The 24,286-nt window shown below is 39.4% G+C and overlaps 1 protein-coding gene across 3 annotated transcripts in view; it reads right to left on the minus strand.

Moving 5' to 3' along the window:
- The window catches only part of SEC8 (subunit of exocyst complex 8), a 177,119-nt gene that overhangs the window by 147,183 nt on the left and 5,650 nt on the right, over window positions 1–24,286 (minus strand). For all 3 annotated transcript variants that reach the window (XM_087666018.1, XM_087666017.1, XM_087666020.1), the window contains exon 2: window positions 16,045–16,257. In XM_087666018.1, coding sequence (XP_087522144.1) covers window positions 16,045–16,257 — 213 coding nt within the window. The remainder of the gene's footprint in view (window positions 1–16,044; window positions 16,258–24,286) is intronic.

Here is a 24,286-nt window from a genome sequence, read left to right on the forward strand (position 1 = left end):
TTTTGGGTATCTGTCACAAGGACGTGAAAATTTGATACTTTGCTTATGTTTAATTAACATTTGATTAAAGGATTAATCAAATGTGCAATTAAAATATGCACATGTGTTGCACATGTGAGGTGCAAGCTACTTTTTCACAGTTGAAGGCCGAAGGACCCTGTGAAAAATATGGGTGTCAAAGGCAAAAGTTGTAACAAGTTACATTTGTTAGATTCTAGGTGAATTTTGGTGTCAGTTTGTCCCTAGAACCATTAATTGGCCATTAACTGTCAGTGGTGACACTAGGGACTAGCCATTAATTAATGGATTAATGCTTGTCCAAGGATCAATTAATGCATGGGACTACTTTGGGTTACAAATGGCCTAGCCAATTAATTTTTGGATGGGCAAGGTCAATTTTCTGGGCATGAATTAAGGGCTAAATTAATTTTCAGAATTAATTAATTTTGAAAATTAATTAAATGGATGGAAATTGCTAAAAATGGATTAAGAAAGCTGCCACTTGGCAAAACTTTTCCATGCAAGTGGGGGAAAGGCTAAATAGGGCTGAAGGGAGAGGGAAATCTCTTTTGTCATTTTGGAGCTGTTGGAAAGAGGTGTTGGACTGTTACTACTAGCTTTTGGGGATATTTCCCAGCCATTGGAGATCATTTTGGTGATGGAGATTGCATATTCTTGACCTTGGGAAGCTGGCAATTGCTGCTGATGCACTTTCTCCTGAAGATCACAGTCTCTGATGCTTGTATTGTTGTTGGTGCATCCATTTGGGGCTGGTACAGCAGGGCAGCAGCTGATTTTGATCAGTTCTTCGCGACAAATCTCAGAATTCTCTCTCTCTACAATATTCTCTCATCTCCTTCAGCCTATGCTCAGCCATTCTCAACAATTCTTAGCCATTCGGAGGAGATCTCGGCCATTTTTGGTGGCTGATCTGTAATTTCTGCAGTAAACCCTAATTCACAGCAAAAATTAGGGTTTAGCAGCAGCCACCTTGGGATCTGTGCCAGAGATTGAAGGCTCAAGGGACTGAAATCAACAACTAATAATTGAAGATTATCAAGGGATTTCAGGAGCCAACCCATCCCGAATTGATTTGGGGCAGCATTTGGCCAGCCAAGGTCAAATTGGAGAAAAAGTCCTGGGTGAATCAAGGGGCAAATGACCCAAAAGGCTTGCTGGTCATTTATGACAGCAAGAGCAATTGGTTAGCAGGAGGAGATTGAAGAATCTCAAGTTGTACTCCTTCCAATTGAATGAAGCTAAAGAAATACCGCAAGGGGCACCAGTTTTGGGGCTAACAGGGTGTCTACTATCCAAGAATGTTATGGTAAAGTGTTTATTTCATTTTATGTGCATTTATTTACTGCTGTAATTAACTCTTAAATCAGGTTATCACCACCCATTCCAAGAAGGAAGGCTGGTTTCAATATCCCATGGAAATGCATCCCAAAAATGTCCGAGAATCCCCCAATTGATACCACAGCTTGCCTCCATGGCCTTACCTAGTGGCCCAATTGGTCATTTTTCCATTCCCTAGCCAACATTTGGATAGGGCTTACGTGCCTCGATGCCTCCACCTCCTCGACCGGCACCTTATGGAAACTAATCTTATGTCATCGTTTTTGCTTCCTTTTGCAGGTTGACATTTCCTTCTACAAGATCTACCACCTTGCAAAGCCTTGGATCGTTTAGCACCCCTTCCCATGGCTGCATCTTTTGGTACCGCTTCTTTCCCAAGATTCATCATTGCCTCTTTGAACACCACCTTGCAAGCTATTCATTTCACAAGTTTTCAGCTGGACATGTATCTCACTCTTCTTCTTTGGGTGCTACTCCTTTTTCCCATCAACATCAACATTTTGGGGACAAAGGGGGTGCTTACTTCTCCTTCCACCATCTAATGGTGAGAGGGGGAGGTCTTGAGTTTTTCCTTCCACTTTGAGAAGGGGCAACTGCTTTTCTCAATAGTGACAATTATGATGATTTCAGATTTTGTTTCACCTTCCACCATCTAATGGTGAGAAGGGGAGGTCTCGAGTTTTTCCTTCCACTTTGAGAAGGGGCAACTGCTTCTCTCGATAGTGACAATTATGATGATTTCAGATTTTGTTTCAGACATTTTGTATTGTACATTATGGACATTTGTATGTTCATCCGCACTGTCAAGATGATACGATTATAAAAGGGCACTTGGGCAAGTGAACAATTCCCCTACAAGGGCATTGTCCAAGTGGCAACATTGCAACACATTCTGCACGAGCATGCAATCTTGCATCTTCCTTTGCATTACCCCATGCATTGGCATTCTGTTCATGTAAACATGCATCTATACGCATTTATCCCTTTTAGGTCACTCATGGAGAGGTCGACTCTGGATCCACCATACCCGTGGCATTGCACATGGCAGTCTCCAAAGGCAACTAGTTTATTATACTTGCATGTTGGCTTTGCTAGTCTTGCTTGCTCTCTATCATCTTGTCTCTCTCCACATATTCTCTATATGATTGGTACACACACCCTTAGGTAATCCCTAGGCACTTATCCTAGTAGTGTGTAGGATTGTTTTGCTTATTTAATGAAGGTAGTGGAGCTATCCATCATCATGCCTGCGTTTTTGCTACCATCAACCTGCCACATCATCATCAACTTACTGCAGTTTTTCTATCTTCTCACATACCTAGGTTTTTAGTCTCACTCTCTCCTCACTGTCTATTTGCATTAGATCCAACCTCTGGCTGCATTTGCTGCTATTCAATACACAAAGATTGCCTTCCTACGTTTCGGAATCCGTTTGAAGTATGACACACTCTCCGACTCATAACCTCTACCTTGATCCCAAAGATAAGAGAGTCCAAGGTTCAATATTCACTGCATAGTGTGTTTGTTGCAGAGGCATTGTATATTAAGTAGTCATTCACTTCATTATTCATCGTGTTACTATTTCTAAGTTACCCTAACCTCAAATGTGTTCCATGTTTATCAGTTTGTGCTTTGTCGTACGATTGGTTTTGTGTTTTCTGCATTTGGAGCATTTCTTCACAAGTCAATCCAAACGCACAGCTCTACGCATCAATGGGCACCTAACGATAGCAAGAGGATGAGAGAATAAGAAGGGTTGGCTGATCACGAAGTATCAATGATGGATAATGAGAGTGGGAGGGCAAGCCACCCATATATAGGCAAAACCACGACCAAAAGTAGTAATAAACCAGACATACCCAAAATGTGGGCACCCAGGGCAGCCAAAAGCGCCCAAAAAGAAATGCACTAATATGTCTTTTAAAGTGTCTAAAACACATAAAATGACAAACAAATACAATGTCAGAGCTCCTAATGTCCTCGTTTAACTCAAACTAAGACTCGCAGGCAGGAGAGGACCACACAAAACACATGTGACTGCTAACAAATTCTTCAACCTCCTCCACTAATCCAAGTGCCTCTTGATGTCATAAATGACTAGCAAGCCTTCAAATCAATTTGTCCCTTGACTTACTACAGGATTAACCTTCATCCATGCTCCTTGGATATAAATTAGCCCCAAATTCAACGTTGCCTGGATGGCCTCTTGAATCCTCCTAAAATACACTGCTTTTAGCTCTAAAAACTCAACTCTGAAGCCTTTAAATCTATATACACTTCCTCAGGTGGCTGTTAAACCCTGATTTCTACTGTAAATCACGGTTTACAGCATAGATTCACCCAAAATCTCCACCTCCAGTGGCTGGATTGTTGTAAAACTTGGAGCAAAGCTAGAAAATGGCTAGAAAAAGAGAGAGACTACTATAAAGAGAGAAAATTCAGATATTTCTTCCGAGAATTTGGTGAAATTATGATGTTGATCCAATTTTCCAACCCCAAATGGATTCTTTGACAGCAAAGGGAGCCTCAAAGGATATAATCCTCATGAGAAAGTGCATCAACGCGCGATCACAACTTCCATTGGTCAGGAATATGCAACCACCTTAACAAAATGGTCTACAATGGCTCACAAATGGCCCTAAAAGCAGGCAATAGCAGCCAAACCTCTCTTCCCAACACCTTCAACATGCAAAAACAAGATTTCCTTCTCCCTTCAATCCCAATCAGCTTTTCCAATCTTGCATGGGTAAGTTTTGCTAAGTAGCAACTTTATAAAGTGCATTTCCAGCATTATCTAGTTCATTAAATTAATTTTTGGAATAATTTTCTATTGTATATCCAAAAAAATAATCTAACCAGCCAACAATTATTTCTATACCTAGAAAAATAGTCTAACCACCCAAGTGATCCCAAGTACTCACAAGCCTGGAACTAGCATTAAGTAATGAATTAATGTCAATTTCCTAGTATCACCATTAGCGATGATGGCTTATTAACTATTCTAGGCTAAGTTCTAACATCGGGTTCCATCTAGTATCTGTTACCCATAACTTATTACAATTTTTGTCTTTGGCACCAAGTGATATCTCAGTATCCTAAATCCCACATTGTGAGATAATTAACTTGCACCTCACATGTGCAAGTCACATTTGCAGATTTGATTAACTTTTAATCAAATACTAAGCAAAAAAATAAAGTTTTACATTCTTATGACATCAATTGTGGAGCAGTTTTAAAAAGTGACAAGGCATATCAACTAGTCATAATATTAAAGAAGGCATGGCCATTGCCAAAAAAGTCTCAATCACCCACTCTCGTTGCTAATGAGCTCTCTTGCTACAGAGACATAAAAAAAGCCACCTGAAATAGCCAAAATCGACAAAAGAAAACAAAATAAGAGAGATGAGAATTTCTTTAATAAAAAAACAAATTAATGCCAGGATCCAATCATTTTTGCCAATGCCTTATAGGCTACCAAGAGCAAGGTGATTGCTAGGTCTGCTCCAACCAGTCTCCCCCTTTAGGGAGGAGATTGACTAGGCATGCTAATATGTTGTTTGCCATCTTTCTTTAACTAAAGATCTCTAAAAATGGTAGTGAATTGTTCACCCTGCCCAAGTTATGCACCTCAACACGAATACATTAGCATGACCAAAATTGGAGGTGGGATACACAGGCCAAGCAAGATGGAGTATTAATAGATATAGCCTATCAAACTCCTAAGGACAAATACAATTGAGCAAAGCCATGGAGTTCCTTCGAAGAAGATTAGACGGGAACAAGTTGGCTTATATCCAACCTCTAGAGAGCCTGTTGGAAAAAGAAACCAACCTTCCTTCTTGGAAAGGATGGTAATTCCCTGATTAAGCACTTAATTACAGCAATCAGTAAATGAATATAACTTGAAATACACAAATTACCTTAATAATCTTGAACATTGGACACCCTATTGGCCCAAAAACTAGCACCCCTTTCGGTATTTCTTTAACTTGATTGTTAATGGAATGAGTACAAGCTTAGACTCACAATCTCCTTTGCTATTCCAAAAGCCCCTTGCTATAGCAACAATCAACATCAATTCAAACCAATTGCCCCTTAATTTTTCACCCAGGACTAGCACAAATGGAACCACCAATTGGCCAAATGCTGCCCCAATTTACAATGAATGGTTTGGCGTCTGAATTCCCTAACAATTACACACAATTTCAGGTGCTGAATTCAATGTACGATGCCTCTACCAATTGGCACAGGTCTAAGATGGCTAACAAACCCTAATTTTTGTAAAAATTTAGGGTTTATAGTAGAGATCTCTTTGCTGTTCACCAAATTTGACTGAAATCTAATCCAAAAGTATGAGAAATGCTGAGAACGACTGGGCACAAGCTGCAGAAGGTGAGAGAATGCCAGAAGAGAAAGATTTCTGACTTTCATGTGAGAAAGGCTTGAAATCTTATTGTTGCATGTAGTAGACAGCATTTAATACTGCCGCCAACCGCCCAGAGGCCTCAAACTGTTGTCACTTGCCCCAATCAATTGTCGTCAACTCCTGAAGGTCTAAGAATTACTATCACCTACATCAAATAGCTTGATTCTTGCTGGTCCAGCCTTCAAAAGATCCTCCATGGCAAAAAGCTCAGATCAACAACTTGTTCTCTCTCATTTCCTCAACCGGAATAAACTGAATCTCTCTCTCCAACCTCCAAAAACGTGTTTTTAGTCTTGCATGGGCATTTTCGCCAAGTGGCAACCTTCTAAACCCATTTTCCAACATTATCCAACCATTTAATTAATTTTCAGAATTAAATAATTCTGAAAATTAAAATCGGCCCTTCTAACCCTGCCTAAAATTTAAATGTGCCCATCCATAATTAAATCGGCTAGGCCATTTGCAACTTGAAGTGGTTCCCAACCTCTATTGACCCTTAGATGGGTATTAATTAATTAATTAATGCTAGTACCTAGTGTCATCACTGACACTTATTGGCCAAACCACTACCCTAGGGTCAAATCTAATTCCAATTGACCCAATAAAACCCAATCAACATAATCTAGCCATTTAATTAATTTTCAGAATTAAATAATTCTGAAAATTAAAATCGGCCCTTCTAACCTTGCCTAAAATTAAATGTGTCCATCCATAATTAAATCGGCTAGGCCATTTGCAACTTGAAGTGGTCCCCAACCTCTGTTGACCCTTAGATTGGTATTAATTAATTAATTAATTAATGATAGTACCTAGTGTCATCACTGACACTTATTGGCCAAACCACTACCCTAGGGTCAAATCTAATTTCAATTGACCAATAAAACCCAATCAACATAACTTATCACAACTTTTGCCTTTGACACCCATTGTATTCTCAAGGTCCTTGGCTTGTTACTATGAAATATCTGCCATGTGCATCACATGTGCTTAAACAACCTTGCACATTTGATCAATAACTTAATCAAATGTTATTAGCAAGATTAAAGCATATCAAAATTTCACATCCCATGACAAAAAACCCCATTTGGAGATGGACCAATGCACACAAGTAGACTTTTAGGTATAACTATACACTTGTGGTAAGCCACAATATTAGATGGCTGTCCAGAGAGTATTAGGTGGCCGTCCATGTTTGATGTCGAAGATTCAGCTAAGTGCCCCCCCCCCTGGTCGACAGTCCCAGCAACACGAGAGATTCTGTTCGTTTCACCCCCCAGTCTCGCCTAGAAGGTTGCTGGCTTCCTAATCCTAATCCAACTGCCAGCCGTCAACTTCAGGTGAGTCATACTATCTTTAAACTCACTTACTCTCTAGGCTCCCCTTGACCCCGTTCAGGTGCGCAAGGCCCCCGGACGGTCATTCCTCGTGCTTATCTCCCCATAAGTTACATTTATTAATGTAACATTTCCTTCCCCTTAAGAATCAGTTTCGTCCACGAAAACGATACTTGGAAGGTCCAACTGTAAATTGGGAAACCTTTTCCTTAAAGTACTCACTCGATCCCATGTTGAGCTTTGTTCTGAACAATCTTTCCATTTGACCAAATATTCTTGATAAATAGTGTTCCTTGTTTGTCTCTTACGAACATTTAAAATTCTTTCTGGTTCATGTGGATTAGATTGGTCATCTAATAGCTCCTCAATATTATCATTTAAGATTAGATTATCCATATCACCCAGCTTCTTTCTTAGCTTACTTACATGAAAAACTGGATGTGTTTTACTACTAGCACGTAGTTGGAGCTTGTAAGCCTGTTCTCCCACCCTTTTAAGTATTGTGAAAGGACCACAATACCTAGGTGACAACTTTGGACATCGTCCCATTTTCATGGTTTTAGTTTGTTTAGGCACTTTAAGATAGACCAATTTCCCTTCTTCAAAGGAGATGTCTCTTCGGTGAGGACCTGCATAAGCTCTAGCTCGATTTTGAGCTTTCATAATATTTTCTTCAGCAAATTTTAACATATTATTCATATCCTCCAAAAAGTCCTTGACTGCCTCAACCTTTTCCTTATGCAGTCGTACTACATAAGAAGCTCTGGGCTGAAACCCATACATTAGCATAAATGGACTATATCCAGTGGAAGAGTGCTTGGCACTATTATATGCAAACTCTGCTATCGGTAGATACTCTTCCCAATTAGTTTGCCTTTTACTTACATATACCCTGAGCATATCTTCAAGAATTTGATTAACCCTTTTAGTTTGCCCATCAGTTTGCGGTTGCTCCACCCTACTCATGCTAAGTTTAGTATCCAACTTCCTAAATACAGCCCGCCAAAATTGACTATCAAATTTTCTACCCGATCAGAAACTATAATTGTTGGAAGGCCATACAATCGGTATATATTCTCTATGAACAATCTAGCCAATTCTGGTGTTTTAACATCAGTTGAAGTTGAAAAAAACCTAGCCATTTTGGTTAACCTATCCACAATCACCCACACAGAGTCGTGCCCCCTGTGTGTTCTAGGTAACGCGACAATAAAGTCCATGGAGATACTCTCCCATTTTCTCGAAGGAATCTCTAATGGGTGGAGAAATCCTCCCATTTTCAATCTTTTAGCTTTATTAACCTCGCATTTATTACATTTGACCACATAGTTAAGGACCTCCTTATTCATTCCAGGCCAATAGAACTGCCTTTTAATAAGACTATAAGTCTTATTAACTCCTGGATGTCCCACACTAGGGGTGTCATGACACTCAAAGAGTATCTGGCGCCTTATTTCTTCATCTTTCAGGATACATACCCTACCCTTGTAGAGTAAATAACCATTATCAATGGTAAAGTTCTTCCACTTGAATCCCATTTGAGCAACCCCTGATGCTTCATTTCCTTGTTGAACATCCTCAGATATTCCTTCCTCAGTGGAGGCCCTTCCATTTGGATCCCCATTTTCTATTGCTTCCCATATCTTGGAATATGCCGAATCAACCTGGCATTTGCCTTTTAGGGATTCAAGTAAATCGAAAGTGAACTAAGTAAAACTCAATTCATTTATGATGGGCATTCTGCTGAGTGCATCAGCCACTCTATTGTACTTTCTCCTTCTATACCTTATCTCGTAGTTGAACTCTTGGAGAAGTTCGGCCCATCTGGCTTTACGCCCTTGTAGATCCGGTTGGTCATTAAGCCACTTAATGCTTTCATGATCCGACAAGATCAAAAGTTTAGCACCGTACAAATAGTGCCTCCATTTATTCATTGCATGTAACTATTGCATATAGCTCCCTCTCATAAACAAAATAATTCCGTTTTGCATGGTCTAATTTCTTGCTTTCAAAAGCAGATGGTCGACCTTCTTGTAATAAGACCGCACCTACTGCCCTATCACTGGCATCAGCTTCAACCACGAATGGTTTATTGAGATCCACAATTAATAGTATTGGGGCTGTAGCAATAGCTACCTTAAGTTTTTGAAAACTTTCATTTTAGTCTGTTCCCCAATTAAAGCTCTTCCCTTTCCCTTTAAATTGGTCCGTCATTGAAACAGCTATCTTGGCATAATCTCGAATGAATCTTCGATAAAATCCAGATAAACCTAGGAAAATCTGCAGCTCTTCCAGTTTCCTTGAAGACGGCCATTCAATAATTGCCCTTACTTTTTCTAGATCCATCTTGATTCCCTCTTTTGAGGTAATATGCCCCAAATATTTGACCTCTTGTGCGAAGAATTCACATTTAGTTTTCTTCACATAAAGGGAATGTGTTCTTAACAATTGGAATACTAATTGTAAGTATTCCAAATGTTCTTCTCTTGATTTACTAAAGATCAAGATATCATCCAAGAAAACTACTACAAAATGTCCTAGATAAGGCTGTAATGCACTATTCATCAGCTTCATAAAAAAAGCTGGTGCATTAGTGAGACCAAAAGGCATCACTAAAAAATCATAATGCCCATATCTAGTACGAAATGCCGTCTTAGGAACATCCTGGGCCTTAATTCTTACTTGGTGATAGCCTGATCTTAAATCAATCTTTGTGAAAAATTTGCCCCTTGTAATTGATCAAAAAGATTCTCCATTCTGGGCATATGAAATTTATTCTTCACCGTTATCTTATTAAGTGCTCTATAATCAACACAAAGTTGCATAGAACCATCTTTTTTCTTCACCAATAAAATTGGCAAAGCCCAAGGTGAATTGTTGGGTTGTATAAATCCTTTATCAATGTAATCCTTAATTTGTCTTTCAACTTCTTAGTGCTATGTTTCACTTACCTTATAAGGTGGTTTAGAAATAGGCTGTGTATCCTTATCTATATCAATTGGGTGATTTACATCACCTCTATCTGGTGGAAGGCCACTTGGTAAATCAGAAGGAAACACATCTTTAAATTCATCTAACAAACTACTTAATTCATTATTTACATTCAAGTCACAAACATAAGAAAATTGTTGCTTTATATTACAAAAAGTAAAAGTGTTCCGTACACGAAGGGACCATAATATATATACCTCACAAGCTTCCTTCTTTATTAGCTTCTGAACTTCAATGGAACACAACAAAGGGTTATCAGATACTTCATGTTCACATTGAATCACAAAAGTCTTACCATCCCTTTCAAATTCCAATGTATTATGATGATAACTACGTTTTAAGGATGGTTCCAATCCCCATAGCCACTCCCTCCCTAAAGCAGTACCGACTCTTTTCATATTCATAATTTGAAAATCAAGTTTATCTTTATATGCTTGGATCTCAATTTCCAAATTGGATACCATTGTATCCCATATTTTATTATCCTGACCTTGCATCATACGAACAACATATTGATGCTCACTCTTTTGTTGGGGAAGTTTCAATTTTTTGACAAGTGCATAATTTATGAAATTGTGGGTGGCAAAGTCATCAATCATGACTCTAACCCTCTTTCCCGCTATCAATCCATGCACTCTAACTAAATCATGTGGCCCGAAGTAGGCTGCCACATAGAAGTTGACATACATCACCTATGTTGTACATCCTTGTGCAAGACCTCTAAATATTTATACTTTTCATGCCCCTTTAATTCCAAGGTCTGTATTACATGGATTCGTTTCTCTTTTCCCTTGCCCTTTTCCTTATCCTTTCCTTTATCTTCCCCCTTTTTTCTTTGAGGGCAATTCCAAGCAGCATGGTTAGGGGATAGGCAATTGAAACACAGCCTTTCTTTTTGGCCTTATCAAAGTCATCTTGACTTAACTTTGGCCTTACATATTATTTCTTTTCAAAGGGTTGTTTCTTACCTTTAAGGAATGGCATTTTCCTTTTAAATTTGCCTAACAATTTTGAGACTTCAAATTCCTTAGTCTTGGGCTCCATATCAGTGAGACTAGTGAGTGCACTTGGACTCGTATTATCTTCCTTGATTAATGCAAACTCAATTGCCTCTTCAAGCGTCTTGGGTAAACTCCTTTTCACTTCCTTTTTACAAGCCTTATCTAGTCCCCTTATGAATCCTCTTGTCTTTTGAAATTCATCTATTCCTTCCAATTTGAGGATTATCTCACGATACTCCTCGAGATATGTCAACAAAGGTCTTCCCTTTTGTCTGACATAATCCCAATCTTCCCAATTTCTTTCCATTTCATTTTCAGGAAGAAATTCTTTCAAAAAGACCGATTCAAATTGAGCCCAAGTTTCATGTATTTTATTTACCTCCTTTAAAGTTCTCCACCATTTATATACCTTTGGTCCTAAGGTTAGACTGGCCTTTAGCGCTTGGAGATGTGGTGGAGTATTCTTAAGTTTGTGCAAATCCTCCCATTTTTGGAGAAAATTAAAGATAGTGTCTTTATTTTTGTCTTTTTCCCCCCTGTGAAACTAAGGGGGTTTCATATCTTTTAGCACTGGGTTATCCCTCAGCTTTTGGTGGGGTTCCCTAGGATCTTGCATAGTCACATCTAGATCTTTCGATGAAGATGGAATGTCTAAGGTTTCTACCTTATTTTTATCCCTTTCTAGTAATAAGGCTAATTGAGATTTTATTTCTGTGAGTACTTGAGCTAGCAACTCCATTTGAACCCCCTGTGCTTGCACACGAGCAGTTAAATCATCAAATTCTTCTCGTGTAGCAAAAAATTCTTCCCATTGTTCTTCTTGAATTTCCATTTCATGGGGATCCACCGTAGGATGGTCCCCGAAACTAGAGCCTTCGGTTACCCCCTTTTTCTCTTTGCCCTCCATTAATACACGGGAATTAGAAAGAAAAAATAAGAAATTTGAGTACAAGATGAGATACTTCCCTAACTACAACGATAGGGCAGATGTCGATGGCTTTTACAGTTTAGTGATAGCAAAAGAAATGAGAAACAGTTCGACTTTCCTCCAAACTGTGCCGGTCGCATGAGGGCTAAGAGGGCCTAAAACTCAACATCAAGAGAGAAGCCACAAGCTCTATGTCTCCATGCTAGAAGAAATACAAAAGCCTCACCACCAAGTCATGGTTGAAACATCCAAGGCCCCAAACTCGCTAAAACCTATAGATCCTGGGTATCGATGGGTGAGATGGCACCACAAGGTCAACCACCTTAAGAAGATAAACGGTTTTCGACAAGGTGTGCAAAGGACTGCACGAGTTGGGATCCCCTCTGAAGCTAAAGGAATGGGATCCCCCTTAGAAGTCAAAGGAAGATGATCACCCTTTGAATCTGAGAGATGCAGCAAAATACAAGTGGAAACAGCCCACAAACTAGTTACCTGGCAGAGGGAAGCAATCGCCAACAAGGAGATGACAGCCGCCAGTCAGCCTTAGGAGAGTGGACAACTGTGCAGTTTGAGCTGCCCCAAAAACTCAGCCTAATGGAGTGGAGATGGGGTGTCTAGCAGCAAGGAAGAACGATCCACGAACTGTAATGTCCTCTTTGGTTGGGGTGCAAACAGCAGCTGTAACCAACCTTCCTCCTCGGATAGGGTGGTAAATGACCTAATTAAGCACTATTTACAGCAATTAACAAATCCACAAAACTAAAATGCACACTTTACCATATAATCTTGGACATTGGACACCCTATTGGCCCCAAAACTAGCGCCCCTTTCGGTATATGTTTAACTTAATTGAAGAAGAAGTCGATGTACAATGGGATTCTCCCAATCCCTTTCAGTATTCCAACTCCCCTTGCTGTCCAAAATGACCAACAAGTCTTCAACTTGATTTTCCCCTTGATTGGGGCAATCAATTGGCCTTCACCCGCTTTGATGGAGATGGAAAATGCCCCAAATTCAATGATTTGCCAGCTAAAAATAGCTTCAGCCCTGTTGAATCCAAGTCTTAGAGACTCCAATTTCTAGCACCCTTCTCAAGGCTACTGCTAAACCCTAATTTATTCTGCAGATTAGGGTTCCCAGCAAAGAAATCTGAAATTTCTCAGCCTCTAGTGATCTCAATCCTGTAATCTTCGGAGCAAGGCTATAGAAAGACTAAGAGATTAGAGAGAATGCTAAGGAGAGAGAAAATTCAAACTTTCTTCGTGAAGAACTGAAGAAAATCTGTCATTTACTACTGTTGCCTTGTCTCAACAACTTGTAAATGCAAAGAACTAAAGAAAATCGGTCATGTACTGTTGTTGCCCTGTCTCAATAGCCTGCAATGTCACCAACTAATACTTATGGCCAAATGAATGACCTAGGCCAACAACTGGCACCAAATACCACCAAGTACTTGTGTGGCATAACTTATAGCAACTTTTGCCTTTACCATCTCATGATTTTCTCGGGTCCCAAGCTCGTAAATTTACTCTAACCCCAATTACACATCACATGTGCAACATTTACTTAAACATGTGATTAAAAATTAATCCACATATTAAGTGAGGTTTCAAAAATACATGTCCTCATTACAACAGCAAAGAGACGAAGGAGAGAAGAGAGGAATGATGGATGATGAGAGAATGGATGTGTGTGTATCAAAGAATGTGTGGGACTCTGTGCCCTATTTATAGGCAATGGGAAATCTCATGCAGCGCCCCAAAATGTGGGTAACCATCCCTTTTTGCGGCTATAAGTGCGAAACCAAAAGGAACTAAGGAAAAGAAACGAACTTAATGAATGGGTTTCTCAACATTTAGGATATTCGAAGGCACAACAAACCTCTCTAGCAAGGTGGTCACTTGTGAAACTTTTCTGGTATATACAAGCAAACAAAGTTTTAGAAGACCTTTTAGTTTATAAGCTCCCACACACCACGCCCCACCCCCCGATGGAAACCCCAAGAAAAACAAAAAAAAGAGCTCAACGTAAAGCTCTAGCTGCAACTTGAGTAAGTAGTTTCACAATTGCTTTAAAGTAGTCCATCCACTAAGATTTTGTACACCAACTTACATAGACAAGATATAATGCTCAACTTTCTAAACAGTCCCTCCTTCTCTAAGCATTGGTTTAGGAAATTTAAATGTTTTGGATAGCTAGAACTTGTCCCTTATTCCAAGAACTGCCATATACATGCTCTTCTTCAACAAAGGATCCCTTCAAGTAGCTCTATAGGAAAGCCTAAAGTTGCATTAAAGTGATGAGAATCCATATACTTCATGTGTTGGTGAATAAACATGAACAATGGAGTTTTCCTTTCAAGAGTGTCCTTTTAGTAGCCAAGTGTCAGTTGGTCATGAGCCATGCATATTTTCCTCTATAAACCTACAAGGTCATGATGAATTCTATTATAGCTAAAACAGCACATATGGATCAAAATGTTTTGGAAGTTAGGTGAGGAAACTCATATAATCGTGCTCATAAACTTTAAGATGATATTCAGCAACTGACATGATGACCTTAGGGTTAGTTTAGCATCACACATACAAACAAGGTAAGGGTTTTCATCCAAATTGATCAATTTTTATCTTTCAAGGAGAATATAGAGCCTGATAGATTTAGTGCCCAATTAAGCAGTTTTTGCCTGGTCCATCAAATTCCCGGAAGATGGGCTCAAATATTGGCAAATTAGAAGATTCTAGAGCAAACCAAAACTGGAACTGGAACTCAGCATAAGTCTCATTTTTAGACTGGAAGAAGATCATAGGAGGGCAGAAGAAAAGCCCCCAGATTTAAATCTTCTGGCTAAAATGCTACTTTGATAGGAATTGGCCTCTAGTGGCCAAATCAGAACATTTTACTTGCAATGACTGGAACAACAGTTTCAAACAACCTATCTTAACTAATTTTGTGATGTTTTCAGGTGCCTAAATTGATTAGTGGGAGATTGGGCAAGACAAGGTACAATGACTTCAACCCTTAAGGATGTGGGTACAAGGTGAGTTTGCAATCACTTGGCAGACTCACAGGCAATCCAAATCTCAGGCTTATGAGTGGTTCAAAAAAAAGAGATTGCTGGCTCTCATGGCATGCGGTCTTTGGCCTACATAATATAGATAGCTTGGGCTAAACAGAAATTTTACCTTCGAAGTCTCAGATTTAAGACTGTCATCATTAAAAGTGCTTTGATAAATGCTCTGGTTCAAAATTCTTATTTTCAATGTCCACACGCAAATTTGCTGGCAGAACTTTTAAATTCTGTTTGAAACTTGCATGGATTACCCTTTTTTGAAATTCCTCATATCTAATTTTTCAGTGTCTAAATCCAATCCATAACATATACCAGATGATGGACGGCACTTAAGACACTAACAAAAACTGTTTGTGCTTCACCCAAGCACGAACCCTCAAGATGACTCATCTGTACTGATGATTTGCTGATTAAGACTATCATGAATATCACATTCAGACACAATACTGGATTAGGAATCGCTCCAGCGTTAAACAATCTAAACATTACCAACACAAGGCTGAGCAAACAGCACTCACAGCACTTACATTGTTCAGAAAAAAGGTTCCTTAGAAGGAAGTTAAGCAAATTTCTTGATTTAGTAACATGAAAATTTGACACATCATGCCATACAAATATTGAACGAAGCTAAGACCTATCAGCAAGCATCCCAAGTCCTGATTTATTTAGAAGTCTTAATTCAAGTTGAACTTGTACCACTAATAGATTTGCATGCACATTACAACATTGAACTGTCAGATTCTATGGTTTACATTCTTGCATCCAGTTATATATTTTGATTTGTCCATTTTTTGCTAGAATTGTGCTACCAATCATACTGCACATTTCTGAGAAACTTGGCACTTATGTCAAGAGCCCACACTTTGTTATCACTCTAACTCATGACAATTGTAGGCTAACCATAGATCTTCAAAGTAATAAGAGAAAACTGAAACCTGGGAGTAGTTGTGAAAGGCTCTGTTGAAACCATTGTGGTACCCACGAACAACATCATTGACAATATCTTCAATAGCATCCCTTTGCTCCCGTAGGCTTTGGATGGCATCTTCTGGAACTTGAGAAGTTAAGATCTCAACAACATGAGGCAGAGAATCAAACCGAGCTTGCTTCCAAGCATCATCAATTTCATCAAGTTCAGCCTGAACAACCTGGAGATAATATAAATGATCCTATATGTTAGACACCACTACTTTTAAACTGCTTGCTTGCATACATCCTCAATCTATTAATTTAAAAGAGTCATAATGAGCTCCATCTTATTAGGAAAGTCTCAAAAGCCAGATATGTCACCCTAACATATGAGGAATCAAGAAGCACAGGAAGAATGTTCCAGAGATAACAAATGTGAGAAGTTAGATTAAGTGAGCAAACCTCTCAAGTCTGACTCCAGAAAATTCATCCTCCCCTCAACCAAGCTCATGGTGGTATTATGTAAATCCTTCACTAATCCCAACTAAAATTATGACCATATAAACTAATGTTGGGTAAGCTTGGGATAAAAACTATAAAATGGAACGTCAGAATATTGTGTGATAGAAATTCACCAGACATGCCAATGACTAGTATTCAACGTGGCAATGTGCATTATACATACACTCAATGATTATAAGTTGGCTTCAAGAGGCCATTCTCAGTTTGAACATAGTTGTGTTGCTTTTGGAACCTTCCCTAAAAAGACTTCATGGAGACTTGAGAATCATGGCATGGATAGCACAACAATAACCTCATTTGTACACCAAAAGATCACTTTTTCTTTTGGAGTCGGGATGGGTAGCCTGCTAGGCTCCACATTTTATAACAACAAGAATCTCTAATCTTTTACTTGGGCAGCATCTGTCCCCCCAAACTTTTCTCTAAAAGGTAATAGCTAAAGGTGAGAGACCGAAAGACGGAGACAAAAAACCCCTCCCAAAAAAAAGAAAACAAAAAAAAAAAAAGTTCAAAATCAGCTTATTCATTAGGCTAGACCCCGAATCCTTGATTGTGTCAATTTACTTGGTCCTTGGCAATGCTCAAACGTACAATTTTCAGTTCCATGCCATATTTCAGTATTTTGACATGTTCAAGTGAGTTTTGTACTTCATTTGTGTAAAATGGCAATTTGGAAAAGGTTTTAAAAAAGGCCAAAAACTTTTTTCTTTGACCCCAAATATGGTCAAGTACAATTGCCCCTATTCATACTCACATGGAATTCACATATGGAATCCAACTCATACACATTGAAATGCAACTATGCTCATCTCTACTGAAACTAGCCTTCCTTTTCAAATAGGGTGGTAATGACCTGATAAATCACCAATTACAACAAGCAAAATATTCACATAAACTAAAAATGCAAATGTTACCACTTAATCTTAGACATTGGACATTGGCCCCTGAAACTGGCACCCCTTGTGGTGTTTCTTTAACTTGTATTGTTAAAGGATGTACACTAAGATCCAACCTAATCTCCTTCAATCTTCAATACATCTTGCTATCCATAGCAACCAACAAGCCTTCAAACCAACTTGCCCCATGGTTTGCTTAGGGATTGGCCTTCAATTTGCTCCTTGGATGACAAATTCTACCCCAAACTTAATGTTGGCTGGCTGGCCTCTTGAAATTCTCCAGAATCCCCATATTTCAGCTACTAAATTTCTAGTACTAGGCCCCCATTTCTAAGCACTCTTCCCAAGGTGCCTAGTAAAACCCTAATTTCTGCAATAAATTAGGATTTAGTAGTAGAAATTCTTCAGTTGCACCGTCTTGGGACTGAATTTGGTTGAGATCTCTTGAGAAAAGTTATGAATTGGCTGAGAGAATGGAGAGAAAGTTGGAGAGAGACAAATTTCAAAGTTTCATCGCCAAAATTGACTAAAATTTTATGCTGAACGACTGATTTACTACAACCTACCATCAACAAGAGCCCCAAGTGCAATCATTTGCCCTTGTGGGCCACAAACTTATTGTCACCTAGCTGTAGACAGCCTACAAGAGCTGTCACCTACCTCCAACAGCCTCCTAACCAGCTAGGGTTACCTGTTTGAAAGTCTCCAATGGTTGGGCTAATCACCAATGGCTAGAACTAATCACTAATGGCTGGAAAATTATAGCAACAGCTCTCTCTCTCTCTCTCTCTCTCTCTCTCTCTCTCTCTCTCTCTCTCTCAATCTCCACCATGCTAGAATGAGGCTCCAACACCCTCATATAGCCTCTTCCTCACTTGCATGGGAAGGTTTTACCAAGTAACAACCTACTAATTGCAATTTAAAGTAATTTTCAGCCCAATTAAATTCATTCTTAGAATATTAATTCAAAAATTTAATTTAATTATTAATTATTGCTCAAAAAACTAACTTTACCACCAACAATTATATTGGTATTAGAATTTGCCAATTCTATGAGCAATGCCCGATGTTTTACTTGGTTGGTTTGTAGTGTTAACACAACTACATTAATAAGTTGTGGCACCACTTCTAGAGTTAGTTCTAGAGTTAAATTAACTCTAGTTGAGTTAGGGATAGGTCTAACTTACTTAAGACCTCTTATACTTTCATTCTATCATTCTAGCACTTGCATCTTTTGAGTGTGCTTGTGTTCACTCTCTCTCACTCTCTTCCTCCGTTTCCAACATTTGGTATCAGAGCTAGACACATGGGTTCCATCTCTCCCACCGCTCAATCAATGCCACCCACATGAAGTCCACTCAACCGACAAAGGAAGAGGAGTTGCTCTTGTGGAGGGAGGAGCTATTGTTTTAGAAGAGAAATTGATGTTTTGAAGGAGGTGATGCTCTTGCTTTCAAACAGCACAATGCATGCACTCCCGTACACAGTCTTGCATGCAACCCTACACGCATAGCCTCTCTCAGCCCTACTTGTGATATTCTCAACCCTGCCCGCCATTTTTTGCAAATCTGAGAAAAAACACAGAAACCCCAATTTTCTAAACTTGGGGGTTTTCAAAAATTTCTGCAATTTCTCATTCATCTTGCTCATCTCATACCCAATTTCAAGGAAATTTTTACTTTCTCACACTTTTCTAAAATTTCTCAAAATTTCTTCGAGGAAATTTGGCACTTCTAACCAATTCGAGTTCCTGTGCATGAATCTCCACCGAAATCGCCAAGATTGCATAATTTCTTCAACATTGGTGGGAGAAATTTAGGACCTTACAGTTTTCTTGCTCTGGCATGCATCACAAGGCGTAATACAACTACTGGTTACTGTCAACCATAGAAACATGGGACAAGGACGACTATGAGGACGAGGGACAACCAAAACCAAGGAACAAGGACCCCCTGAGGAGGGAGGGGGCGGGGGGGAAACGGCACATTTAAAAAATGTATTTTTATATATACTGGACTATACTATACTGAAATACATAAAGAAGCATATTTTAAGCTTTAAAATATCAATTTTCATTGTATTTATTAGAATGTTGCATAATCAACATAAAATGAGCAAATAACAAATAATGAATCATATGGACAAACTTTGAAGATCGATGTATTACAAAGAAGCATTTGTCCATTAACATGATTCATGTGACATGAAAACTCAAGAGTCCAAACTTAAAACAAATTTTAAAGGACAAATGTCAAAAAGACTAGACAATAAAAGTAACTCCTAACAATAGACCATGACATCTAACATCACATAGGCAACTGATTGTGAGGCTGTAACCAGCCATAAAGCAACATACAAAAGAAAACATCAGCAAGGATCAAGCTGAAATCTAGAGGGCATCATCATCATCATCGATAGCAAAATGAGCATCTGCGACTCTCAAAGTGCTAGCCTCATTATCATGAGTGCAAGGTACAGTCTCCATAAAACACGCATGCTCCTCCTGCTCCATCTCTCACTGGGTAAATGGGTCAGCCTATGATATAACACTTTTGCAAAGCATCCTCAAGTTAGCACTAATGAAGACCAAGTCATTTGCCTTTTCTACTCCAAGATGATTCCTTTTTTTTGAAGCAATATGGCTGTAGGTGCTTCATAATTGCTCCAAGCAAAAGGAGCTTATTGCCTGACTCGAGATATGGATAGCCAACTTCTGCAACTCTTGGCCATCTAATCCAAAGTCCTCACACCACAAAGGTGCCCCAATCTTGCAACGGTCCAACTAAGCATCATCACCGCCATAAGAGCCTTGTCTTCTCCTATACATAGCAAGTTGATCTCTGATCTTATGCCTGGTATCCACATTAGGCGCCATGAGCTCTAGAATAAGCCTCCAATGTAGATTCACCTCAACATCATTTTCTTGATCCTTGCCCTCAAACTCAAAGTATAGGCATTCCACCTTCCAATGCATAGATCATGTATCTCCACATATTTCTCTACATCAAGTATCAAATCTTTTAACTCTTCAATCATCCTATCCATTTCCTCGTACACTTTGCCAATACATGGCTACATGCCATCAACAAGTTTCAACAAGTGTATAGTAGGAGGCACCATTGCATCAATTCAATTTACATCCTCCCAAAAGCAATTGCTCTCTGCCTTTTCCTTGGATAGTATACCCATGGCGCTAGCTGCTAATGGAGAAATACTAAACTCAAGACTAACAAATAATTGTCTCACTACACCCATGTACTCTCTAAGACAAGCAACATCAAAAAGTTACATGCAAAGCGAGTATCAAAATACTTTAACATCTTTCTAGACCTTTTTGTGAACTCATAAGATATAACGAACGAATTAGTGATTCAAAATAAAAGTCACCATTTGATTTGCATCTTGTACCATTGGCTAAACCCAATCGAACTCACCAATATCCTTCAACGGGTTGTTCAAACAGTGTGCCATGCAGTAAGAAAATGTGATGTGCTTGTACACCCCCTAAACAATGGCACATGCTGCCCTGTTTGCAAGCTCACCATCAACACAAATCCAACCACGAGAGGTGATACAACAATCTCAATGGCAGAGATTTACTTGACTACAAGCTGATCTGCAAACTTTCCAATCCCTAAAGCATCATGGGTTGACATAAAAATTAAAATACATATTCCCTCGTTGAGTAAGCCACAATGCCATGGATAGATCTCTTTCTTATGTCACTGCATCCATTAGCAATGAGTGTGACACCATTCTTCTCCCAATCTCTCTTTATGTTTGATGCAACTTGCTCCACAATACACTTCTCCTTCTCAAGCAAGGTAGTACACAAAGTCTCAGAAGAGGGGGGCACATAGTTAGGCCCATACTCTCCAACGTTCTTCAACATTTCCCTGTAAGACTCCAACCTATGGACATAAAATCATAAATGATAATACAATAAGTATCATGATAACATGATAAACGAGTAATTAGTAAAAACTCAAAATGTCAATTTGTCAAAACTAGGCTGCATGAAAGGCAATGTGGTCATGATAGAAGAAATGAGCCATAGTTGAATCTCTCCCTCCTTTTTTCATTGGGTTCCAACTTCCCTCAAGAGTAATATGGCGTCAAGTGGTCAAGGACGAAGGCACCGACAACGTTAATGAATTGAATCCACATGGTGTGGATTCCCCGCTTGCTACTACAAATGAAGGTCTAGATCCATCAATTCCTCCTACTGCTATGGCTATGACTACCGCAAGCGTAGCTACATCAACCGCCACTCATACAAGCCTCCATGCAAAAGAGGATCTTGACAAGCCATGTAGTCTAGAAACTCCCTTCTCTTCTCCGGCATGACATTGGGACAAAAGTGCACCTCCAATCTTGGCTCATACAATAAATGAGCCCTTATTTTATTTGCGTCACTCGTACATTGATAAGAACACAACAACTTGCATGACCAAGGGCGCGATCCGCCTCTGCTTAATGGGCGTTCGGCATTTACCTCATCCCACCATGACTATGCATCGGAGCATCTGCCTCTCCCTCCAACATGATGAGCTAGTCGTAAAGAAGCCATGTGGAGATGGGGTGTTGTGCTAAGTAAACTTAATTTTCAGGTACAAGCATGCCACACCAACAAAACTAGTAGGCAAGGGCAAGTGGGGGCGAGCTATAGTCTAAAGAAGAGAGGGCCCAAGCAGCCTGCAATAGCAAGACGGCTAGGTGGCGAAAGGCAAGGCTAAGGGCGGTGAGAAAGCGAAAGGGCCTATTTGTATTGCGATGGTTTTCCAACGTTCGGAGGGCTCGGGATAGCCATCCCATCTTTCTATGGATGGTACAAACTACGCTTTGTGGAAGTTTAAAATTACAACTATCCTTGATTCCTATGAGCTTTTGGAAACGATCTTGAGGACTAACCCAGAAACACAACCCACCCCTTACCCATCCAATTCGAGTGGTATGATTCCTCCAAATGTAGATCTTCTATGGGCTTGAAAACAAAGAAACGTAGATGTGTTGTGTGCCTTAGTTACAAGCTATTCTGATAGTGTTTTAACATTGATTTAGCATATAACCAAGGCATCAAAGGCTTGGAACGTACTAAGGAGTCAACATAAAACGTGAGACCAAATGAAAATTTAAAACCTAGAGAATCAACTAGCTGTGGAAAAGTTTGCTAAATGAGAGATGGCTTAAGCATTCATCGCTCGAATCAAGAATCTCCACAACCATATGGCTAGCGCTTGGATATAAAAGACAAGTGAGAAGCTAGCTTGAAGCTGTCTTCAGATTTGTTCACCAAAGTTTAATGGTTTGGTAACTCCCTCAAAACTTAAGTGAGAACCCAAGCTTTAACGTTTGAGGAATTTTGTGCACTACTAATGAAGGAGTCATCGTAAATTAAAAGCCCAAGAAGGTAGCCGCAAAGGAGATGCTGCATTCTCCACCAATGTGAAAGGCAAAGGTGGTTTCTCTACCAATGGTGATAAAAGAAAGAAAGGTGGTAAGAAAAAGTTTCGAGGAGAATGTTTCTATTGCAAGAAGAAAGAGCATGCAATTGCAGATTGTCATGTCATTCACAATGAAGTTCAAAAGATCCACGAGTTTGCTTTCTTTTAAACTCCGTCGATAGATAGAGTTAATAAAGACGTCTTTCGCACTAGGGACCTAGACACTCTGGATTCAAAATGCAGAAATGGAAAGAGTCAATGGATCCATAGCGCAAGGCCCTCAAGAGGCGAGGCAAGTGGCTAAAAAGTACTATAGATACTTACTGGAATCCACGACTAAGCCCCTTGGTTATGAGAGAGACTAAAAGTTGGTATGGCAAAGCACCAAGACAATGGTCATTAACAAGGTAAGCATGCAGAAGGCACTTCTAACCTTCCCCTCAAGCAAGTGTCCAAGACATAATGGATTGGACAAGTCCATTTTATTGAATTATTGGGATCTTCAATACATGCCTCATCACAACTTTTTAAGAGATAAATCGATCATGAGACATGCCAAAGACTCCCTAAGAGATAATCAATCTCATTCTCAAGGGTAGCGGGGATAGTATAAGATTCTCGCAACAACGATCAATCTTAGATTGTGGCTTGGGATTTTATTATTCACCCTAGATCTAAAGAAGGTTTGGGGATCATAAGTCCAAATAGCCTGAGCAAAGCCTTATTAGTTAAGCTTCTTGTTACAAGTCTTTTTCTAGGTGAGTGGCCTTGTAAAACTCTTATTGTTATGGACGTTACAATATACTATACCTATACTTGGAGAACCATGGCACCCTAGTATTCCCTAGATTTTCCAAGAAATCACAATCAAATATCTAGGGAGAAGTTTTGATGTCTAATTTGCAATTGCCATCATTAAAACCCAAAGATCTGCTTCATCAAGCCTTTATTAGTTACCATTGACCATAGTTCAAGAGAAGAGGAGACAACCCCTTCTCTTCAATCACTACCTAAGATCAAACTCTTGAATAGAGGAACCATCTTTCTTCCAGGAGATTATCCATGCATGTCAATTTCTCAATGTTTGATTGATTTGCTTTTCAAGAGCTATCACGAGAGACCCAAAGGCAAATGCTATCGGGTCTAAGAGGCACCAAGGTTATGGTAGATACAGTTACAAGGAGATCCTCCCAAGTGGAGATAGATATAGACACCTCTCAAACCTTAATAAGTCTCCTCTAGAGGGGACATGTGTTAACAGTCTAGTAAGCTCATGTGTGAGTTTGGGCTATGCTTGACATTACTGGGTAATTTTGGCATTTTATAGTGGTCATTTTAGTGATTATTTGGGCATTTATTGCTAACCGACCAGCTGCCATATTTGGCATATTTTGGGCCTATTTTTT

The sequence above is a fragment of the Lygodium microphyllum genome, chromosome 24 (genome assembly GCF_053477565.2).
Source record: "Lygodium microphyllum isolate KBCC chromosome 24, Lygodium_microphyllum_v1.1.10, whole genome shotgun sequence".
Taxonomy (NCBI): Eukaryota; Viridiplantae; Streptophyta; class Polypodiopsida; order Schizaeales; family Lygodiaceae; genus Lygodium; species Lygodium microphyllum.